The 17,675-nt window shown below is 44.1% G+C and overlaps 1 protein-coding gene across 1 annotated transcript; it reads left to right on the top strand.

The window, feature by feature from the left end:
* Window positions 1–2,443: 2,443 nt before the first annotated feature.
* On the top strand, window positions 2,444–11,297 carry LOC125091460 (uncharacterized; the record flags this gene model as incomplete). The annotated part of the gene is given in 5 exon segments (XM_047715106.1): window positions 2,444–2,470; window positions 4,211–4,388; window positions 4,391–4,486; window positions 7,226–7,434; window positions 10,528–11,297. Coding segments are annotated over 5 exon segments (993 nt in total), but the record flags the coding sequence as incomplete, so codon positions are not given.
* Window positions 11,298–17,675: the final 6,378 nt, after the last annotated feature.

Raw genomic sequence — 17,675 nt, 5'->3', positions numbered from 1 at the left:
GGTTTCCTTTTTTTTAATTGTTTCTTTTTTTTTTCTTTCTGAACCTTTTTATCCCCTTTCTCCCCCCCTCACGATTTGGGATCTCTTCTGATTTGGCTAAAGCATATTTTCCTGGGGTTGTTGCCCCCCCTTTTAGTATTTTACTTGCTCCTTCATATACTCTTATCTGGACAAAATGACAAGGCGGAAAAAATTCACCACAAAAAAAGAACAAGAGGCAGTACCAAAGGCTAGGGACCTAATCAATACAGACATTGGTAATATGTCAGATATAGAGTTCAGAATGACGATTCTCAAGGTTCTAGCCGGGCTCAAAAAAGGCATGGAGATATTAGAGAAACCCTCTCGGGAGATACTAAAACCCCTCTTTCTGGAGAAATAAAAGAACTAAAACTAAACCAGTTGAAATAAAGAAGCTATTAATGAGGTGCAATCAAAAATGGAGGATCTCACTGCTAGGAGAAAAGAGGCAGAAGAAAGAATTAGCGATATAGAAGACCAAATGACAGAGAATAAAGAAGCTGAGCAAAAGGGGACAATCAGCTACTGGACCACGAGGGGAGAATTCGAGAGATAAGTGACACCATAAGACGAAACAACATTAGAATAATTGGGATTCCAGAAGAAGAAGAAAGAGAGGGGAGCAGAAGGTATATTGGAGAGAATTATTGGAGAGAATTTCCCCAATATGGCAAAGGGAACAAGCATCAAAATCCAGGAGGTTCAGAGAACCCCCTCAAAATCAATAAGAATAGGTCCACACCCCTTCACCTAATAGTAAAATTGACAAGTCTTAGTGACAAAGAGAAGATCCTGAAAGCAGCCCGGGAAAAGAAGTCTGTAACATACAATGGTAAAAATATTAGATTGGCAGCAGACTTATCCAGAGAGATGTGGCAGGCCAGAAAGAGCTGGCATGATATATTCAGAGCACTAAACGAGAAAAACATGCAGCCAAGAATACTATATCCGCTAGGCTATCATTGAAATGGAAGGAGAGATTAAAAGCTTCCAGGAACAACAAAAAACTGAAAGAATTTGCAAACACCAAACGCTCTACAGGAACTATTGAAAGGGGTCCTCTAAGCAAAGAGAGACCCCTAAAAGTAGTAGATCAGAAAGGAAACAGGAAACCATATACCAATAACAGTCACCTTACAGGCAATACAATGGCACTAAATTCATATCTCTCAATAGTTACCCTGAATGTTAATGGGCTAAATGCCCCAATCAAAAGACACAGGGTATCAGAATGATAAAAAAACAAAACCCATCTATATGTTGCCTACAAGAAACTCATTTTAAACCCGAAGACACCTCCAGATTTAAAGTGAGGGGGTGGAAAAGAATTTACCATGCTAAGGACATCAGAAGAAAGCAGGAGTGGCACAATCATTATATCAGATCAATTAGATTTAAGCAAAGACTATAATAAGAGATGAGGAAGGACACTATATCATACTCAAAGGATCTGTCCAACAAGAAGATCTAACAATTTTAATATCTATGCCCCTAACGTGGAGCAGCCAACTATATAAAACAATATATAACAAAATCAAAGAAACACATCGACAATAACTACAATATAGTAGGGGACTTTAACACTCCCCTCACGGAAATGGACAATCATCCAAGCAAAAGATCAACAAGGAATAAAGGCCTTAAATGAATACACTGACCAGATGGACATCACAGATATATTCAGAATATTTCATCCAAAGCAACAGAATACACATTCTTCTCTAGTGCAACTGGAACATCATTCCAGGAAAAGATCACATCCTTGGTCCTAATCAGGTCTCAACATTATCAAAGATTGGAATCATTCCTGCATATTTTCAGACCACAATGCTCTGAAGCTAGAACTCAATCACGAGAGGAAATTTGGAAAGAACCCAAATACATGGAGACTAAACAGCATCCTTCTAAAGAATGAAGTGGGTCAACAGGAAATTAAAGAAGAATTGAAAAAATTCATGGAAACAAATGATAATGAAAACACAACAGTTCAAAATCTGTGGGACAGGGACGCCTGGGTGGCTCAGTTGGTTAAGCAGCTGCCTTCGGCTCAGGTCATGATCCCAGCGTCCTGGGATCGAGTCCCACATCGGGCTCCTTGCTCATCAGGGAGCCTGCTTGTCCCTCTGCCTCTGCCTGCCATTCTGTCTGCCTGTGCTTGCTCTCTCTCCCTCTCTCTCTGACAAATAAATAAATAAAATCTTTTAAAAAAAAATCTGTGGGACACAACAAAGGCAGTCCTGAGAGGAAAATATGTAGCGGTACAAGCCTTTTAAGAAACAAGAAAGGTCTCAGGTACACAACCTAACCCTACACCTAAACGAGCTGGAGAAAAAAAGAAAGAAACCCTAAACCCAGCAGGAGAAGAGAAATCGTAAAAATCAGAGCATAAATCAATGAAATAGAAACCAAAAAAAAAAAAAAAAACAAAACAAACAAACAAAAAAAACCAATAGAACAAATCAACGAAACTAGGAGCTGGTTCTTGAAAGAAATTAATAGATTGATACACCCCTGGCCAGACTTATCAAAAAGAAAACAGAAAGGACCCAAATAAATAAAATCATGATAAGATCACAACTAACACCAAGAAATACAGACAATTATAAGAACATACCATGAGCACCTCTACGCCAACAAATTTGACAATCTGGAAAAAATGGATGCATTCCTAAAGACATATAAACTACCACAACTGGAACCAGGAAGAAATAGAAAGCCTGAACAGACCCATAACCAGTAAGGAGATTGAAAACGTTCATCAAAAATCTCCAAACAAACAAAGCCAGGCGCCAGACGGCTTCCCGGGGAATTCTACCAAGCATTTAAAGAAGAAACTAATTCCTATTCTCCTGAAAACTGTTCCAAAAAATAGAAATGGAAGGAAAACTTCCCAAACTCATTTTATGAGGCCAGCATCACCTTGATCCCAAAACAAGACAAGGATCCCATCAAAAAAGAGAACTACAGACCAATATCCTTGAATGAACACAGATGCAAAAATTCTCACCAAAATACTAGCCAATAGGATTCAACAGTACATTAAAAGGATTATTCACCACGACCAAGTGGGATTTATTCCAGGGCTGCAAGGTTGGTTCAACATCCGCAAATCAATCAACGTGATACAACTCATTGATAAAAGAAAGAACAAGAACCATATGATACTCTCCATAGATGCTGAAAAAGCATTGACAAAGTACAGCATCCCTTCCTGATCAAAACTCTTCAAAGTGTAGGGATAGAGGGCACATACCTCAATATTATCAAAGCCATCTATGAAAAAACCCCACCGCAAATATCTTCTCAATGGAGAAAAAACTGAAAGCTTTTCTGCTAAGGTCAGGAGCACAGCAGGGATGTCCATTATCACCACTGCTATTCAACATAGTGCTAGAAGTCCTAGCCTCAGCAATCAGACAACAAAAGGAAATTAAAGGCATCCAAATGGGCAAAGAAGAATTCAAACTATCACTCTTTGCAGACGGTATGATACTATATGTGGAAAACCCAAAAGACTCCACTCCAAAACTGCTAGAACTTGTACAGGAATTCAGTAAAGTGTCAGGATATAAAATCAATGCACAGAAATCAGTTTGGATTTCTCTACCACCAACAACAAGACAGAAGAAAGAGAAATTAAGGAGTCAATCCCATTTACAATTGCACCCAAAACTTTTAGATACCTAGGAATAAACCTAACCAAAGAGACTAAGAATCTATACACAGAAAACTATAAAGTACTCATGAAAGAAATTGAGGAAGACACAAAGAAATGGAAAAATGTTCCATGTTTGCAGAAAAATGTTCGCAGTGCCTTGGCTGCTCCTGCTTGGAGTCTTCGGGTCCGCTGCCGTGGGCTCTTCGGTGCCCAGGCTCTCCTCAGAAGAGGTCTCACAGCCAGGTTCAGCCATGTGGGCCTCACCTTCCCGACAGCTCAGAAAGAAGGACACTGGCAGTGGTTTGCCGGGCGCTGGCTCACTTATAGTCGCCGTGTTTCCTGACGTCACTCGCAAGCCCTATCTGATTGGACAAAATGAAATCCCCGGAAGCCAGGTCGCTGAGCCAAGTCTCCTCAGATTTGATGACCTCAGATTTTCAGACATCTTCTGAGGAGAGCCTGGGCACCGAGGAGCCCATGGCAGTGGACCCGAAGAGTCCAAAGCAGGAGCAGCCAAGTCGCTGCGGGCACCGCCGTCCGGACAGTTTTGCCACCTACTTCCCCAGGGTTCTGAAGCAAGTTCACGAGGGCCTGAGCCTCTCGCAACAGGCCGTGAGCGTCATGGATTCGTTCGTCAAGGACATGTTTGAGCGCATCGTCGACGAGGCGTCTCGCCTGGCCCGCTCCACCAAGCGCTCCACCATCACCTCCAGGAGATCCAGACAGCCGTTTGCCTGCTGATGCCCGGGGAGATTGGCAAGCACGCCGTGTCCGAGGCCACCAAGGCTGTCATCAGGTTCAACAGACGCTAATGAGCTGCCCCTGGACCGCCTGACCACCTCGCAAACCGAAGGCTCTTTTCAGAGCCACCTCAGGTGGCTCAGAAAGACCTGTAACTCTCCAGGGTGCCACCTATGCTGGCGTTTCGGCCTGGGCCATTCTGCCCATTCTTAAAGCCCTTTTAACCGTGAGCAAGTCCACTTTTTTATATGTGTGTGGTGCGGTCTGTTATGATTTTCCTTGACCCTATGGCATTTCGTCAGTTTCCTAAACGGCCCGTTCCTTCAGGTCAGCGCCTTCAGGACTCTTTACCGTCACAGCTGGATCCACAGTAATTTTACTTGCCTTTTGTCTTCTCCTTCTCCCACTTGCCTAGAGTAGTGTCCTCTCGAGATTTTTTGAGTGTGTTGATATAGCAACAAGTGAAGGGCTGTAGCGGATACAGAACTCACACTTACCCCATTCACACTCGCTCATATAGCCCCTCAACCTATTCAGTTAATTACATAAAAGAGGACCCAAACACTGTGCAGAAACCTCAATCTAGACTCATGCCCTACTCAAGCTCCCGACCTTCTGATAGGCCTACTTTACTTCATTCGAATTTAGCCTGCTTCTGTCATCTTTCCCTTTTGACACAAAAGTCTTCCTGAACTGCAATTAAGCCTGGATGACGGGGTCCTCCAATGAGAGCCGCTGTGCTCCCAGCCTCCACTAAAAGCAGCCAATAAGCATCTGGCGGCACAGGATCCACGGCCATTGGCCCAAAGGGTGGTGGGGTTGACCAGAGCTGAACCAATAACAGCCTTCCTGTGACACCAGGCACCGCCTGGAGATTGAGGGGGAAGGTGGTGGTGGTGTCTGTCTGCCTGTGGGCTTCTGCTGAAGCTCTTGCTTTGAACCAGGGTGGTTAAAGGGCAAACATGCCCATGTCACACTGGGACATGTCCCTATTGCTTGCATCAAAATAAGAGGAGGCTGTTTGGTGATAAGAGCACTAAGTGGACTCCTTCCTCTACGTCAGGTGATTGGATGGGTAGGGGGACTTAAGATAATGGTAATGCCTTTTAATACCCATTGTGTTTTTACTTCTTGGTACGTGGGCTAGGCTTGGGTTTGCTTTTTCTTTTTCTTTTTCTTTTCTTTTCTTTCCTTTTCTTTCCCTTTCTTCCTTCCTTCCTGCCTGCTTTCTTCTTCTTTCTTTCTTTTCTTTCTTTCTTGTTTCCATTTCCTATAGGTACATGCTGAATTTCAAGGTAGTTGGTGATTATCCGAGTGCTTTGCATTTAACTGAGTTCTAGCTTCCTATATATCTGTGAAGAGAGAACACACTGGCGGGGTGGGGGTGTTGGGTGGGGTTCGGTGCTTTGAAATTTGTTACGAGTTGCACTAAAAACCCACTCTTTCATCATGTTTGCTATGTATCCCATGTGGACATTTAAAAAATTCTAAATAACCTTTGACTTGAATGTAGAAGCCTGTGAAAGGTGTCACTCTGAGCTAAACGGTGAGACAAATGCTAGCTAATGCACAGCAATCCAACCTTTTCTTGAGTCCATCAGAAGAGATAAATGCAAAGGGATATGAAAAGGGATGGAGGGCTTGCTGCATAAATACTCAAGGAAAGCTACCATAAAATGAAGGGCCAGTAAATCCCTGTGGGTGGTCCCTAGAAATTGCCATGTACATGGGGAACTAATTTTTGAAGCCACGGGCTCTTTTCAGAGCCATATGCCTTTTCAGAGAAAGACCTGTGGACCATTTAGAAAAATTACATTCTGTTTCACAAAGTCTCTTAATTTCCGTCATGCTAATTGCTGCCGGTTCAAAATGCCCTTTCTGTCCACATGACTTACAGTGGTTTTTCAAAGTTATTCATGCACATTGGTCTCATACGTATCGTTTTACTTAAAAAGTCGTTTTAAGAATGGGAATCCAGAGGAGCTTGGGAAGATGGCAGAGTAGGAGGAGACTGAGCTCCCCTGTCCCACGTTTACAATTAGTTATCATCCACAACAAGTACATAAACCAGAGAGCAACCCAACGACTGGAAGAACGAACCCCACAGCTAAATATAGGGAGGAAGCTGCATCTGAAAGCTTAGGAAGGTCAGAAATGTGGAGAGAGGCTGCCTGCAGGAACATGTGGGGAGGGCAGGGAAAATGGGCCCTCGCACCAGGGAACTCACATGGAGGAGACTAATACCCATACCGTTTGGCTGTGGGAACTAGAGGGGCTGAATACCATGAGTTTGTATAACCAGTGGGACTTGGGGCCTGGAGCTCTGAAAGTCAGCTGTCTCAGCACTGAGCAAGCCAGGAGGGAGAGTGACAGCTGGGTTGCCACCCTTAAGAGAGAGCAGCCCGTGTGGAGAAGCAACATAAAAAAACGGCAGTTTACACAATGCCAGGGGCAAACGGGAGACAGAACTGTTCATACTGATTTTGGAGCGTGGTGGGGGACTTCTCTGAGCAGGAAGGAGCTGCAGGTGCCATTTTCCTCCCCTGCCCCACAGCATAAACATAAGGCCGTCTGTGCACTGCACAGACACTTGCTACCTAACCCGCTAGCAGTGTGCCATGCCCCCCAGTTCTCCTGAGGACTTGCCCACACCTAGCCTGCTGGCCTCAGCCCTGGGGGGGTGGTAAGGGCAGATTTTGTTATAGCAGTGCATGCGCCACCCAGCCACCGGGTGTGCAGCTGCTTCCCTGCCCAGCCACTGAACCGTGCCCAGCAGCGGTGCCTCCCCCAGCCGTGTATCCACAGCCACTGTTGTGGGTGGGTCCAGCTGCACCCAGTCATTGCCTCCAGCCACACCCAGCTTCATGCCCCTGGCCAACCCCACACACAGGCCCAGCCACCACAGCACTTGGGGGAATCCGGCAGAGGACCAGTGGCCCAACGCAAATTTTGCTCCCAAGTTCCCTGGTGGGCACGCCCCGCCCCATCCCCAGAGCGGGCCTCCCGGGGTCCCGGTAACACCACAGAGAACAAGCACAGCCCACAACAGGCAGAGAGTCAGTGCAGATGACTGCCCTGAAAGGAAACCAACTCAGACACAAGAGCAGGGCATAAGCAACACACACAGGATACTCCCTGAAGTGCCAAGTCCTGGTCAACAGGGGACACAGCACTGCAGGGCCCTCTGGGACTACCTCTTCACAAAGTCACGACTTTCAAGAGCAGAAGACTTAGCTGGCTTCCGTAACATGCAGGAACAGACACAGAGAAGCAGACACAATGAGGAGACAGAGAACTTTATCCCACACGAAAGAACGGGACCAGGCCCCGGCCAGAGATCTAAGCAAAAGAGATGTAAGTAACATCTCTGCTAGAGAATTCAAAGCAATGATCGGTGACAATACTCACTGAACTTAAGAAAAGAGTGGAAGACACGAGTGAGACCCTTAACACAGAGATAAGGGGTAACATAGTGGAGATAAAGGACTCCGTAAACGAGATGAGAAACACATTTGATGGAATGAACAGCAGGATGGAAGAAGCAGAGGAATGAATTGGTGACCTAGAAGACAGAGTAATGGAAAGGAATTGAGCCGAACAATAGAGATAAAAAGGAATTACGCAAAACGAGAATAGACTTGGGGAACTCAGTGAGTCCATCAAATGTAATAACATTCACATTTTAGGAGTCCCAGAAGAAGAAGCAGAAGAGAGAAAAGGAGGCAGAAAGCTTATTTGGAGAAATAATAGCTGAAAACTTCCCTAAACTGGGGACGGAAACAAACATCCAGATCCAGGTGGCACAGAGAACTGCCACAAAAATCAACAGAGGCAGACCCACGCCAAGACATACTGTAATTAAATCAGCGAAATAGGGTGAAAAGGAAAAGAAGGCAGTAATTTACAAGGGAAAGCCAAAACCCGTAAGGCTAGCGGGAGACTTTTCAAGAGAAACTTTGAAGCCGGAGGGCAGTGGCATGATACATGCAGAGAGCTGAAAGGCAAGAATCTGCTGCCAGGAAGACTCTATCCAGCAAGGCTGCCATTCAGAATTGAAGGAGAGATAGTTTCCCAGACTAATGAAAACTAAAGGAGTTTGTGACTACTAAACCGGCCCTGCAGGAAGTAGTAAAGGGGACTCGGTGTGGAAAGGAGAGACCCAAAGGGACAGTATCAAGGTAGAAAAAAACCCACAAAAGCACTAAAAATGGACTATTCTGGTAAAAAGACAGTCAAGGAATTCACAAAACACAAGGATTTAAAATGTAACAATGTAGGGGCGCCGGGGTGGCTCAGTTGGTTGAGCGTCTGACTCTTGATTTCGGCTCAGGTCATGATTTGGGGTTGTGGGATGCAGCCCCACGTTGGGCTCCACAGCCAGCGTGGAACCCACTTCAGATTCTCTCGTTCCTCCTCCCTCTTCCCCTCCCTACTCTCTCCCCCACTATGAAAAATGAAGATAAAAATAAATAAAAACTAAAATGTAACAACATGTACCTAAAACATGAGGAGGAGAGGAGCCAAGAATGGGTTCAAACTTAAGTGACCATCAACTTAATATAGACTGCTATGTGCAGAAGAGGTTATACGCAAACTTAACAGCACCCACAAATCCAAAACCAATAATAAATAGGCAAAGAATAAAGAGAACGGGACCCAAACATATCATTAAAGAAAATCAGCAAAACATGAAAGAGAGAAAGACAAGAAAAGATCAGAGAAAATCTTCAGAAACAACCACGGAACAGGTAATACAATGGTGATAAATACATATCTATCGATAATTACTTTGAATGTGAATGGACTAAATGCTCCAATCAAAAGACATAGGGTGATAGAATGGATCAAAAAAAAAAAAAGACCCATCTATATGCTGCCTACAAGAGACTCGTTTTAGGCCTAGAGACACCAACGGTTGGAAAGGAAGTGAGGGGATGGAGCAACACCTATCAAGCGCATGGATGTCAAAATAAAGCCAGAGTAGCAATAGTTGTATCGGACAAACTAGACCTTAACGGTTTCAGTCATATGTGGAACATAAGGAATAGCACGGAGGACATTAGAGGAAGGAAGGGAAAACTGAAGGTGGGGGGATTCAGAGGGGGCCACGAACCATGAGAGACTGTGGACTCCAGGAAACAATCTGAGGGTTTTGGAGGGGAGGAGGGGATAGGGATGGGGGTACCCAGTGATGGGTATTAAGGAGGCCACGTGTTCTGATGAGCACTGGGTGTTACATGGCAATAATGAATCGGGAACGCTACATCAAAATCCAATGGTGTGCTGTATGGTGACTAACATAACACAATAAAAAAAAAGGACTGTAACAAGAGACAAAGAAGGACACTATATAATAATAAATAGGATACTCCAAGAAGAAGCTATAAGAATTATAAATATTTATGCACCCAACGTGGGAGCACCCAAATACATAAAAACAGTGAATAACAAGCACAAAGGAACTCATCGATAATAACACAATAGTAGTAGGGGACCTTAAGGCCTGAGTTACATCAATGGACAGGTGGTCTAAACAGAAAATCAACAAGGAGCCAATGGCTTTGAATGACCCACTGGGCCAGATGGGTTTAGCAGATATGTTTCAGAATATTCCATCCGAAAGCAGCAGAATACACATTGTTTTCAAGCACCCAGGGAACATTTTCCAGAATACAGGTGGACACGTTGACTCTGGGTCTCCAGAGCATCCTGGTTTCTAGCACATCCCGATCCAATGCCACTTGCTGCTTATCTGAAATAAGTTAATGACGTGGAATAAAAAGTATTCCAATAAAAACATAACTCTTCTAAGATCTGTTACTGTCTTGAGGTTGAAAACCAGCAGACAAAATGCACAACGAAATGGAATGTTTGAAAGATTTTCTGACCGAGGTCCCAAGGAGTTTAGAGGGCACTGGATTTCCCTCTCTGACTGTCTGATGTGATGTCACGTTCAAGGGTATGCAATCTCAGGTGACACGGCCTGCCATAGAGCCCCGCTTTCCTGCCTTGCATTTGGTCCAATCAGGTATGGAGGTTGCCCGTGACGTCAGGAAGCGCAGCCACTATAAATGGGCCCGCGCCCCCGCCCCCTCCTTCCCCCGCAGCCGCCATTGTCCTTCCTTCTGGAGCGTGCGAAAGGCGAGCCCCACATGGCGGAGCCTGGCTGTGAGACCTCTCAGGAGGAAAGCCTGGGCACAGTGGAGGAGCCCACAGAAGCTGACCTGAAGGGCCCAAAGCAGAATTCGCCAAGGGGCCAATGCCGCCGCCGCCGCCGCCGCCGCTGCCACCACCGCCGCCGCTGCTGCTCCCACAACAGTTTCGCCACCTACTTCCCCAGGGTTCTGAAGCAGGTTCACGAGGGCCTGAGCCTCTCAAAGAAGGCCGTGAGCGTCTTGGATTCGTTCGTCAAGGACATCTTCGAGCGCATCGCCGACGAGGCCTCTTGCCTGGCCCGCTCCACCCAGCGCACCACCATCACCTCCAGGGAGATCCAGACAGCTGTGCGCCTGCTGCTGCCTGGGGAGCTTGGCAAGCATGCCGTGTCCGAGGCCACCAAAGCCAACCTCAGGTACACCTTCTGCCAGTGAGCTGCCTCGGGACCACCTGACCACCTCGTAAACCAAAGGCTCTTTTCAGAGCCACCTTACTTGGCGGGACAGACCTGTAGCTTTAAAAAGTGGGACTAACTCTATAGTTTTTGCTCTTGCTGCGGCATTCTGTGGATATTTACAGCATTTTTACTTTGAACAAAACAGGATCAGCACTACTTTTAATCTGTATTGGAGTGCACTTTATTCCTTGGACAGCTGTGGGCTCTCCTTAACCATGCGGCATTTCTTGGGTTTCCCAAACACTCATTTCTGTTAGTTATTTCTGCAGGTCAGCCTCAGTGGGGGGTTGTTTTTGGTATAGTGATGTTACCCTTTTCTTTCTCATTCTCTCATGAGCATGTGGGGAATTTTCCAGAGTTTCCTTATGGGTGATATGGCAACAAGATAAAGTGCAGAAGCTGATATAAGAATCCATCTGACCTCTCTTAGGTGGGTTATTAAAGAGATTTTAAAATATCTGAGGCAAAGTCAATCTCCTCTATGCCTTTATAGAGAAAAATATTTTCATATGCATTTGAAATTTATGCTGTTAACATGATATCATGGGTTCTTACTCCAGTTTTTAAATGGATTCTGCAATAAATTTATGAAAACTTCTATCTTAATGATTTGTGCAGTGAATATTGGCAGATATTACTGACATAAGAGCTTTGGCAGTTCCCCTTTGTTTATTTTTTGTTTGTTTGTTTTGTTTTGTTTTGTTTTGTCAGGTCTTTTATTTCAATAGCAGAGAAAGCAGTACTGTCGTATTTGTGATACTATCACCCTAGCCCTATACAATATATTTTAGTTTACAGAGGGGGGGACTTTTACAGGTACTATTTTATGTGGTGTTTACAACAATGCTATTATACCTAGTTTATCACAGAAGAAACTCAGGTCCAGAGGGCACAGAGTCACAAACCTTGTAAGTGCAAGATCAGTGCTTGGAAGCAGGAGATCCGCACTCTCCACCAAGGCCCATAAGAAAAAGGGGAGAAAAGCCATACAATTGAAATAATTTTCCTGGTGCTTAAGAAAACTGTATTAGGTTACTCCTTACCACCTCTCATCTAAATTAGTCATCTTCTGGGGCGCCTGGGTGGCTCAGTGGGTTAAAGCCTCTGCCTTCAGCTCAGGTCATGATCCCAGTGTCCTGGGATCAAGCCCCGCATCGGGCTCTCTGCTCAGCAGGGAACCTGCTTCCTCCTCTCTCTCTGCCAGCCTCTCTGCCTACTTGTGATCTCTGTCTGTCAAATGAATAAATAAAATCTTAAAAAATAAATAAATAAATAAATAAATTAGTCATCTTCTTAGTCTCATCCCCCCCCCACCCCCACCATTCTTACTACTTAGAGATTGAAAATATGGCTCATTCATTCACTCAATGAAATTCTTGGTATCTACTGTATGTCTGGAATAGATACTGCAAATGTGTCTGTGAGTTTAAGAAAGAAAAAAAAAGCCATGCTTGACTTCAGTTTGCATTTGCTTAGAGTCCGCTAAGGTTCCTATTTATTTTATTTATTTATTTTGGGGGGGTTCCTGTTTATTTTTAAGAGTGTAATGTTTTCCAAGACAAAGCTGTTCTAGATATTTACTCTTTTGCAGTGCAGTCAGATCAACTAAACCTATATAGGCTCTTTTTGTAGTGTTTAAATCTTTTTAAAATTTAATTTCCAAATATTCACAAACACTTTTCATCCGTAATATTGATAAGAAGCTTTCTGGTCACTTTCTGGCTCTAATAAGAATGATAGTAGCGTTTCATCAGCAAAGATGGTATTAAGATTTTGTTTGAGATCCATGTGCTCAGATTAACAATTTTGGTTTTCTAAGCCATTTCAGGTAACTTATTAGATATCACACATGCCCTTTCCAAGTAGCTTCAGCAGCCATCGAGAACACTATTTTCTCTTGGTCTATTTAAGTAAATTATAGATTTGTTTTTCAATATTAAAATTCCTTAAATTTGTGGAAGGGAACCGCCTTCACTGGAGGCACTTCAAAAAAGTCTGTAGCCTGGAGATATGTATCGTGTGGTTTGTTTGCTGATGTCGTTTAGGCCTACCTTCCCCAATCAGAAGTGATCTGAAAGCTGCAAGTTCATCTGAGCTCTTTCATGACTCCCAGTTTCATCAGCATTCACATCTATTTCTTAACCTCATGGAAATGCAAGCCCTGCACTAATCACCCTACTTCATTCTCTGACTCATTCCTCTTTCTTGAAAAGGAGTTGTTGTCACAGTCCCTGAGTGAGTGATTTTGCATCTTCTCATAAGAAGGGCTCCAAGATGCCCTAAGATTAAAAATGTCAATGTGTGGGGCGCCTGGGTGGCTCAGTGGGTTAAAGCCTCTGCCTTCGGCTCAGGTCATGATCCCAGGGTTCTGGGATCGAGCCCCGCATCGGGCTCTCTGCTCAGCAGGGAGCCTGCTTCCTCCTCTCTCTCTGCCTGCCTCTCTGCCTACTTGTGATCTCTGTCTGTCAAATAAATAAATAAAATATTTTTTTTTAAAAGTCAATGTGTGTGCTGCCTGGAGCTTTCTGCTCTACCTACCTTTAGAAGGTGCTCAAATAGGTTCACCCTGATAATAGTATCTCTACTGAGGGTGTGACCATCATGTACCCCGCTGTTAGTGATATTCTCCATCATGGACTAAAGTGCGTTGGAGAGCACTCAGTCAGCAGATCCAGTTTTTGCTTTTTCAAAATCCTGCAAGTTTATGAAATAAGAGTATGCTCGACTGAAGTACCCCTTTTTATTGGCAGTCTACTGATGTTAAATCAAGGTCAACCTACAAGGATGTTCCTTCCCTTCTCCCTCTCATTACATGCATGCTCTAGAAATTTCATTTTTGCCCAAATGTCCTGTATTTGAATTGGGCTCCACTTGATATCAAAAGTTGTTTGCTTTTGGATTTTTTTCGCATGTTACATTCTTATCATATTTTAAAATTCACACAAAAATTAAAAACTGTTTAACCAATCTTCATGTTCAATTCTTTTTTTTTTAAGATTTATTTATTTATTTGACAGAGAGAGAACACAAGTAGGCAGAGAGGCAGGCAGAGGTGGGGGGGAAGCAGGCTTTCTGCTGAGCAGAGAGCCCAATGTGAGACTCGATCCCAGGACCCTGGGATCATGACCTGAGCCAAAGGCAGAGGCTTTAACCCACTGAGCCACCCAGGTGCCCCTTCCTGTTCAATTCTTATTAGAACTGGTTAATACAGTCATTTTGGGCTTTTATTTTCCCTTGCTTGTTATTTCTGCATTGAGGTGTTCCTAACCACCTAATCTAAAATATTGCTCTCTCCCTCATCATGTATATAAATATATATATGTATAAATATACATATATATAAGAAACATGTTATTATAATAGAACAATTGTAATTGTTATCTACACATTAATATGCATACATATTATATTTACTTATTTCATTCTCCATGGAATTATAATGTTCACAACCTGTTCCCTTTTTTCCTTACTTACTATCTTTGAATCACGCCAGGAATGGGAACTTCCTGAGAAGAGCGATGTTGTCTCATTTGCTGACGTATATCAGGAGTGAGAACCATGTATGGCACCGGTAGGGACTCAGTATTTGCTGAATCAATATGTGAAGATGGATGAGAGCAAAGGTTCTAGAGTCCCAGAAGAGGCAGTGCTGGGATGGGTTGGGAAAGATGGGTTGAGAAAGAAAAGCCAGACTGCGGTGGGTTGAGGAATGAGTGGTAGATGAGGAATGGAGATAGAAATAGGGTACTCTTTCAAGGAAAGGGAATACTGGTCTGTGGGTAGGAAGAGTGTTATGGGTCACAGTAGTTTGTGTGTGTATGTGTGTGTGTGTGTGTGTGTTTTGTTTTGTTTTGCTTTGTTTTTAGGATTGGGAGAGATATGACAATGTCTAGAGGTACTCAGTAATAGTGGCTGAATCTCAGTTAATGGCATGGCTGTTACATTATCATCATTATCACCATACCTCTACCGCAAGAATTTCCATAACATACCCCCTTCATCACCCCAGTGGACCAGTTCTCTATTCCTCCACTTGGGATATAAGTTCTCCATCAAGAAAGCATTCTACTGGGGCACCTGGGTGGCTCAGTGGGTTAAGCCGCTGCCTTCGGCTCAGGTCATGATCCCAGGTCCTGGGTTCGAGCCCCGCATCGGGCTTTCTGCTCAGCAGGGAGCCTGCTTTCTCCTCTCTCTCTGCCTGCCTCTCTGCTTACTTGTGATTTCTCTCTGTCAAATAAATAAAATCTTTAAAAAAAAAAAAAAGAAAGCATTCTACTGAGCTCTGTCCTTTATAGGCTGCGTGGCATCAGGCTGCTTGCTTAATTTCTCTGAAACTTAATGTCCTTTTCTCTTAATTGCACTAACCCACACCTATTTTAACAGGATAAAGGAAGCTAGCATGACCCCTCTCTCCACCCCCACTCCTGGCAGTCCTTCAAGAAGGCCCAGCTTCCATGGGGCCTGTGTTTTTTGATTTTCACGGCAGAAAGGTGCTCGGCTCTGTCAATTCTCCATGGGTCCTGGGCAATTCAATGCTGCTTCTTAGTCAAACTCTGACTGTAGATTTTTTTGTTTCAGGCATTGGGAATACAACGCACCACCGATGGGTAACATTTCATGAGGACTTACTGGGTGTCAGGTGTCAGGAGCTTTATATACATGTATTTTTAATCTAAGAAGCACATAATGCTAAGTATATACTAGAACTATTTCTAAGCACTTCAAATGTAGTAACTCATTTAACCCTCCTAACAGTCCCATGTTCCAGATGGGAGAGATTAAGGCACAGAAAGATGAAGTAAGTTGCTCAATGTCGATGAGTTAGTAAGCAGTAGAGCTAGGATTGGAAACTAGACCACCTGGCTCTAGGTTTGGGGCCCTCACACCACTACACTGTAAAGCTCCTCACTTAAGCTTGACAACAATCCCGTGAAGCTGGTACTATTATTCTCCTCCATTTCCCCCTGAGGCTCAGAGGGATTAGGTTTCTTTCCTAAAGTCGCACAGAGAGTAAGTGGTAGATCAGGTTTGAGTGAGGTTTGTCTGACTCTTAAACTTATACCGACTTTGATGGCTTGTAAAGTCCTTCCTCTAACAGTCCCGTGCTTTTTTGTTATATGTGCATATCACCTACACAATTGTTTATTGAATATAGCTGTTTTAAGGAACTTATTTTCAAGATTTTAGAAAACATTTTCCTAAGCCATAAATCTGCGATGTCACAGGTGACATGGTATTTGTATATTTTAAATTCACACTACGTAAACTGCGTAACTGTAAAAAAATAAAAACTGTGTACCACTTAAATCCAGCTCGTGTGCCGACAGAGGCACACTTGGGGAGGTATTACATTATATAACACTTTTAACCCACAGCCCACCCTTCACCTCCAAAGTTCTGTTCAAACCCTTTTTCCTACAAAACCACGGGGATATTGGTTTCCCTCCTGGACTCATTGAGTGGAGTTCCCGGACTGCTCACAACCCAGTGGTCAGAACAGCACTTGGGTTCCAGTGATGTTTGGTGGGTGGAGGTGGAGGGGCAGTGCCAGGGAATCATTCGTCATACGCAGCAGAGCTGACAAAAACACTGATTAACTCTTTCAGAATGTTTTAGTTTTGCTGCAACACACTGCTGCCTTAGAAAGGAGAAGAGTAGCAGAGTGGGGTCTCCACTAAAACATGTGCTGAGGATCGTGAGGTAGCAACTGCTTACGGGCCTGCCGGAGTTGGCAGGATAGTCTTGGATGGTGCTTGAAAGACATGTCAGAGATCTCAACCCACCACAGTTGTCAGTAAAACATGCGTGGCGAGGAGTGTAAAAGCAAGCCACGTACAGCTTTTCTGCCAAGGCTAAAACCTCACTGAAGAAGGGAGTGTGTGAGGGTGCTTAGCAGCCAACAGAGCCCTTGTTATAACCCCTTCACAGGTACGTGGTTGAAGAAAATCAAGCAGACTGTGGAGAGGAAGGCCAGGGCTGTGCGAATGGGCTGACGTCCTGGGCCATGTGGGAAGAAATGATGCAGCCCCAAATTTACTGAGTGCTCATTATGTCTCTTATGCTAAGCATTTTACTTCCATCATCTCATTTAATGCTCACCACCACCCTGTGAGGTGGGTACTGCTATCATTCCCTTTTTACAGATGAGGAAACACAGGCTCAGGGAACTTCCCTGATGGCACACAGCTAGTAAATAATAAAGCCGGGATTTGCACCCAGGTCGGTCTGGCTTCAAAGCATGTAAAACCAGGCCATATCCTGCCGACAGAAATGGATACTTAGGATGTTTCCATTTCTTGGCTATAGTAAATAATGCTGCAAAGTACATGGTAGTGCCCATTCATCGTACCCGCTTTCTGCAGATAAATACCCCAACGTGGAATTGTTGCATCATGTGGTACTTCCAATTTTTTGAGGAACCTCCATGCTCTTTTCCAAAGTGGTTGTACCAATTTATGTTCCATACATTACATTAGCAACAGTGCATGAGACTTCCTTTTTCTCTCCATCCTCGCAAGCATTTATTATCCCTTGTCTTTTTGATTACAGCCATTCATTATAGCCAGGTGTGAAGGCTTACCTCCTTGTGGTGTTGATTTGTCTTTCCCTGCTTAGTGATACAGAAGACCTTTTCATGTACCT

The sequence above is a fragment of the Lutra lutra genome, chromosome X (genome assembly GCF_902655055.1).
Source record: "Lutra lutra chromosome X, mLutLut1.2, whole genome shotgun sequence".
Classification (NCBI taxonomy): Eukaryota; Metazoa; Chordata; class Mammalia; order Carnivora; family Mustelidae; genus Lutra; species Lutra lutra.
Note: the sequence above shows the minus strand (reverse complement) of the source record. Positions and strands in the feature narration are given on the sequence as shown.